This window comes from Eutrema salsugineum, unplaced genomic scaffold, assembly GCF_000478725.1.
Source record: "Eutrema salsugineum unplaced genomic scaffold, Eutsalg1_0 scaffold_9, whole genome shotgun sequence".
Taxonomy (NCBI): Eukaryota; Viridiplantae; Streptophyta; class Magnoliopsida; order Brassicales; family Brassicaceae; genus Eutrema; species Eutrema salsugineum.
Window position 1 is genome coordinate 4,452,162 of NW_006256342.1, and position 6,392 is coordinate 4,458,553.

At 38.6% G+C, this 6,392-nt stretch overlaps 1 protein-coding gene across 5 annotated transcripts; it reads right to left on the reverse strand.

Annotated features, from left to right (window-relative positions):
* Positions 1 to 17: 17 nt before the first annotated feature.
* On the reverse strand, positions 18 to 2,171 carry LOC18008080. Of its 5 annotated transcripts, none has more exons than XM_024160104.1 (6): positions 1,939 to 2,171; positions 1,337 to 1,473; positions 1,088 to 1,246; positions 883 to 1,005; positions 647 to 790; positions 18 to 571 (listed from the first exon to the last, which is right to left on the reverse strand). In XM_024160104.1, exons 2-6 carry the CDS (start codon positions 1,463 to 1,465, stop codon positions 152 to 154), a joined length of 975 nt encoding a protein of 324 aa, XP_024015872.1. In that variant the 5' UTR covers positions 1,466 to 1,473; positions 1,939 to 2,171; the 3' UTR covers positions 18 to 151. The 5 variants fall into 5 exon arrangements, with proteins under 5 accessions (XP_024015872.1, XP_024015818.1, XP_006390884.2 ...); XM_024160050.1 differs by having other exon boundaries at positions 1,337 to 1,482; XM_006390822.2 differs by having other exon boundaries at positions 1,838 to 2,171.
* Between the last annotated feature and the right edge of the window lie 4,221 nt (positions 2,172 to 6,392).

Genomic DNA, 6,392 nt, shown 5'->3' on the forward strand with positions numbered 1-6,392 from the left:
GGAATGGATGTGTAGACTTATATGAATCAGAATCTTATCACAACAAACATGTATATTATGCTTCACATATTCCTGAATGATACCAAAACCCATGAACATTCTCTATTACCAAAACCATGGAATGGTTTTAGTTCTTTCATCAATAACTGAATCAGCACAACTCTTTTCGCCGTCTCCTTGATGTTCTTCTATGTGCAGCCCATCTTTCCTTTATATCTCCGGGTTTCCCAATCCGTTGCTCATCACTATCCTCCGTTTCTCCGGTCGCAAAACCATTGCGGATCCTAGCGGTCTCAGCTAACAAGTCATGGATGAGCATCTCTGTTGTTTTGGCCGTGATTCCTCTCAGATACCAAGAAATAGGCGGTGGTGGAATAATCGCTGGCTGTATTAGCTGGTCCAGCGTCACCTTTGATCCGATCCTCCCTTTACCTCCAGTGCAATGGTTATATTCCTCCAGGGTTTTCGGTTTCAGACGATCGCACATATGCTCGTCCACAAACAATGGCTTAACTTTCCAGCTTCCTTCGAATCTCTTCATGAACCCGCTCTTCACTTGCTTGAATCTCATCTGCAAAAACACGTTTCCCTTTCACCAACCATTAAAGAAAAAGACTTTTGTACTTGATCTCTGGAGAGGTCTTACAGAGTGATCTGCTCGGTTTTGATCTACCAAAACATGAACTGAGATTGTTCCTGACCACCAGAGAAATCTCCACAAAGCTGCTTGTTCTACTTCCACCACTTGCCTTAATCCTTCATCTACCACAACTTTCCGCGACAGAACCTCCTACAATGTGGTGATCACCACAATCTCTGTATTTTGAGGCTCATGAATCTGGAGCTTGACTCTAATGGAGAAGGAGGTATTATAGGAAGTACCTTGATATTCTTGAAGACTCTTCTATTGTCAGGGTCGATCACAATGTTATATACTGCGTCAGGAGGCAACCCAACGTTCACTTCCGCTTTGAGATTGCAAAGCGATCCTTTTGGAATACTCACCTGCCAAAATTTACCATTTGTCATGTAACAAGATTCTTTTTTGGCTCTGATTAGACCAGTGTTGTTGAGGTCTATTGCTCACCTTAATCACTGGGGTCTGATCGGTCCACGAAGGGTTTTCTCTCCAACTATCTAACTGTTTATCCAGGTCAATTTGTATGGAGCTCGATGAGCTTTCTTTATCTTGCATCCATGAAGAACCAATCCCTTGCTTATCAGCTGTTAGATTCTTCAGCTGGGACTGTGACAAAGACAGCAAAACGCTTTTTTCATTACCTTGAAAGATAACATCACAGGGCATTTAAAGCATGAGTGGAATCAGAGTGTAGACCTTAAGACAGGTTTGAAGCTTTTGAGAGAATCCAACGAATCGAGAGAGTGCCGGATCAAACACACTTGAGACCACATTTCTCTTGGTGTCTGAACTCGGATTGCTAACAGTAGCAGCCACCTTGCCCATTTAATGTCCTGCAGGCACTGAACAAATCAAAAGGTCATGTCTTGAAAAAGAGCAGCTTGATCATTACAAACAATAACACTGAACCATAAGCTCAAGCCAATTGAGCTAGAACAGAGAATCGGAGCTGTTAAGTCATCCAACATTAATCGTTTGTTCAAAGACTACCCAGAAATAGAAATCAAGAATTGGGAGTCTATTAAAGTTTAAGCTTCAGAAATACAGTATACATCAATACCAGGAATTAAACTCAGAAATATTAGTGTAAACACCAAATCAGAGAGTGAAAGAAGTCGAATTGGTTAATTACGCAACTAAAATTAAGATTTTGCTTAAACTTTTACCCACAAAGAACCAAAGCCCAGAAAAAGGCACCTGAAAATCTGTAAAATCACTGTCAGATCCAAGGCAGAGAATCAAATTGCGCGAGCATTAAAGCGAGAGACTGAGCTTTTGTGCCCCCGACAAACCCTCACCGAAATCGAGGACCCAGGCCTGATTTTCCAAAAGCGATCGACAAAGCGTAAAATGACAGATTTGTAATGGTCCAATCGTCTGGAAGCTTTTTGTTGGTGTTTGGTCACACAAAGCACCATGTGATACAAGCTAAAACACGTTATTCCATGGAAAAAAGAAGACGACGAAATCATCCAGCCTTTGAATGTTGAATCGCAATTGCGAAGTGGCCACCTTCTCTTTTTGTGTTAGACCATTGCAAGGAACACGATTGACACGTGTCGTTTTCTTGCTGGACTTAGCGCGGAAAAAAGAAAGTATTGGTAACGTTGAAATTCTCGCCATTGTTTCGCAAACTGCGTGCCGTTTCGGCGAAAACGTCATCACTGATGGCTCTTTTCATTTGCTGTATGAAAAATTTACTTTCAGTCCTTAACTTTGGACCAACTTTCTTTCTTTAAATTTCTCAAGAACGTATTGTAACATTCTAAAAACATGCTATAAGTGTAGAGATTAGAGAGTAAGATCGCATAGAAGGGAAACAAAAATTAACACACAAAATAAGTCCATTAGGTGACATTATGTAAAAAAAATACTTGATGGGAACAGAGAACGATAAATGATAACAAATTAATCAGAAACTATAAGTAGTATTGTTAAGAGAAAGTGGTACAGAAAGAGCTAAGCGTGCCTCTTCCAATTCCGCTAATTATTACCGATTATATGATTAGTAACTATTAAATCGGTATATCTCATACCAAAAGACTATAGAGATCGAACAAACTTAATAAAAACTTATATATAAAACACAATTAACTCTCTCTAGTTGAGTAACACATCAGCAGTAAAAAGAGTGACACATGTCCATTAATAATATTAATAAAAGTATTAATTAATCAATTTTAAAGCAAATACATTAAAAATTATAAGTAAATAAACACATTAAAGAATAAAAATAAATAATAATATATATTTATATTAAAATGAAATTAAAATTAAATTTAAGTCTATAAAATTTATAAATATTATATAATAAAAAAAAACTTTTTAAATGCACAATTCTATTTTTTTCAAGTGATTAAACTTCATTTTTCAACTAAAATTATAATTAAATTTTAATGCAAGTGAAAAAAAATAGATTGAATAAGTTAAGAAATTTTAAATAATCTTATATAAAACTCCAACTAATAAAATTATAAAACACAAATAATATTTAAAGAATGATGTCCACATAAAAATATCATACATGATTTTTTTACTAAAAAAAAAAGATGGAATCAAGATATATATAACCAAAACAATTTAATATAGTAAATTGAGAAAGTTAACAAATATTATATTAGTAAGATTTACAAGAATAAAAAGAATATGAAGATCGAAGAACAAATAAATATTTCTCTTTAATATTCAACGTATATTTTTAAGTATATTTTTAAGTGAACTATTACGTTTTCATATAAAATTAAAATAGTAGATTTTTAGTCCTTTATTATCTTGAGAGAAAATTAGACTATTTGACACAATTGATGTAGAAGAGATTACATCAAAAAGAAATTGAATAAAATATAAATATTTTAAACGCAAAAACATTGATATTAAACATAACATCCAATACAATTTTTTTTTCCACAACCCAGTTACTACATCACATTTGGCCCGTTAAGGAGATGATCCTGAAACCATTGTCAACTGGCTCGTTATGAATGATCTGGGAAAAAAACTATCTCTTGCTCGAGCTCCTTTTGCAAGACTATCTGCTCAGACATTTAAACTTCTGGGGATATGTGATAGATTGAAATCCAGAAAGTTTCCCCAAAGAATACGAAGGGCTTCCAACTCTGATGAAAAGGATGGCCAATCCGATGGATATTCATACATGCTTACCAACTCCGAACAATCGGTCTGAAAGTGAACAGATAAGATTTGTCTCTCTAGCACACAAGACATAGCCCATAACAGACTCTCCAATTCGGCATGAAGGGCCGAAAGGCTTCTACGACAGCCGTGAAGGCCAAAGATCTCACCGCCCCTATCATCCTTCACACTCCACCCAAGCCCACTCACCAGGCCGTTACTTATCCAGGAAGCATCGACCTGACACAGTGGTAACCTCGCGACATCGGGTAGAGGTCTTCGGGGCAAAGAATTGAGTGGCGCCTCATCTGGTTTGTCCTCTACTTCTTCCGGTTGGTTTGCGATCTTCCAACTTTCTGCTTCAACCTTAGCGTGGATCAAGGTATCTACCGGGGAAATTTCTTTCCCGTTGAAGATCTTGTCGTTCCTCGCTTTCCAAATGTACCACAAGATCCAAGGATAAATATCCTTTTGGGGATCTGTCATGCCTAACTCTTTTGTTTTCCAAAAGAGGAAGCTCATATTTTGGTAAATAGAAGTGCTCGGGAAGAGACCCGGAAGGGACGGAAAGTCCGATAACGCCCAGACTTGTAAGGCTGGGGGACATAAAAACAATAAGTGATTAATAGATTCTTCAGGATTCCCACAGCGGGGGTACCTCTTATCTGTTCCCATATGTCTGTAGGTTAAGTTTTGGCAAGTAGCAATACAACCTGAAAGTGCTTGCCACATAAAATGCTTCATTTTCCCAGGCGCCCGTACTTTCTAGACATAGCTTTGAAGGGTTGTGATACTCGGTTCTCTCACGACATCCGAATTCTGATCGAGGTTAGATTTCCTAATCAGGTCATATACGGATTTAACCGTATAGATTCCTGATTTTGTATGGTTCCACGCAAATCCATCAAGTGTACGGTTCCTAGTAGGTCTCAACCCAAGGATAAGAGAGACATCTTCAGGTTGGAAAAATTCTCGTAGAAGGGGCTCATTCCATTGCTTTGTATCTTGCCGGATAAAGGAGTACACTAACACTCCTGGGTCCTGGAGTCCGATCTGGGGGGTTGTTCTTGGTGGACAGGCCCTTTCATCGGGGATCCAAGATTCACTCCACGCCCTCGTATTAAGTCCCGACCCTATCGTCTTCCTTAATCCCATTTTGAGATACGGTTTTGCGGCCAACATACTCCTCCATCCATAAGATGGTGAGTAGACTTTACGATCCTCTAACGGATCTGATTGACGATAGTATCTTCCTCTTAGCACCCGAGCCAGAAGAGAAGAGGGATATTGAATGTGTCTCCATAGTTGCTTCGCTAGCAAGGCTAGATTAAAATCATTTAGGTCTCTAAAGCCAAGGCCTCCCATGTCCTTTGGAGTACAAATCTTATTCCAAGCAATCCAGTAGATTCCACTACTAGATTGTTTTGTACTCCACCAGAAATTGGCAATGGCACTCCGAAGTTTGTCTATAACCCCTTTAGGAAGTAGAAAACAGGACATAACATAAGTGGGAACGGCTTGAGCTACTGATTTGATTTGAATCTCTTTTCCCCCCTTGGAGAGAAGTCTTGCGGACCAATTATTTACACGATTACTAAGGCGTTCATGAACAAAGGAAAAGACCTTCTTCTTTGATCCACAGATTTGCTCAGGTAGGCCTAGGTACATACCCTTGCCGCCTTCTGCAGAGATACCTATGGTATTTTTAACACTTCGCTTGAGATCCGGGTCCACTCTATCTCCAAACAAGATGGATGATTTCCCCAGATTCAGTTGTTGTCCCGACGCCATTCCATACGTGTTTACGATTCGAAGAATCTTCGCTCCTTGTTAGATATCCGCTTTACAGAAAAACAGAATATCATCAGCAAAGAGAAGATGGGAAACTAGGGGACTTGCTTGAGCTATTTTCAGCCCATAGATTCGGTCTTTTTCCTCTGCTCCTTTAAGGAGCGAAATAAGACCTTCTGTGCACAGAATAAATAGGAAAGGGGAGAGAGGATCCCCTTGCCTTAAGCCCCTCGACGGTTTGATATTACCTTTTGGTTCTCCATTAATAAGGACCTGATATGACACTGATGAGATACAAACATCAGTAAACTAACCCATCTCGGTGAATATCCTAACTTGATTAGAAGGGCTTCAATGAAATTCCATTCAATTCGGTCATATGCTTTGCTCATATCTGTCTTGATAGCCATGAAATTTTCTCTACAATTTGTATTACTTCGGAGTGCATGAAAATTTTCTTGCGCTAACAGAATATTATCTGTAATAAGACGTCTAGCCATGAAGGTCGATTGTGTTTCTGAAATTATGTTTGGCAATGTCTTTTTGAACCGTTTGCTTAAAAAGCTTGGAGATGATCTTGTAGCTGACGTTACATAGGCTGATTGGGCGGAATTCCCCCATTGCTCTAGGTTTGTTTATCTTTGGGATTAGACAAATATTGGTTTGGTTAACCAGTTTAACAATATCTTGGCGAATAAAAGGCCAGAATTTTTGGTAAAATTTGCTTGTCATACCATCGGGACCAGGAGCTTTATCCGGGTTAATGTCAAAAAGGGCGTCCTTAATTTCTTTCTCCGACGGATCCTTCAAAACTAATTGGTTTGTATTA

Coding starts and splice junctions, on each gene's coding strand:
- LOC18008080 (XM_024160104.1), bottom strand. CDS start 1,465: ATGGGCAAGGTGGCTGCTACTGTTAGCAATCCGAGTTCAGACACCAAG. Junction 1,247..1,336: donor AGCTTCAAACCTGTCTTAAG/GTCTACACTCTG, acceptor TCTTTGTCACAG/TCCCAGCTGAAGAATCTAAC. Junction 572..646: donor AAAACCGAGCAGATCACTCT/GTAAGACCTCTC, acceptor GTGTTTTTGCAG/ATGAGATTCAAGCAAGTGAA.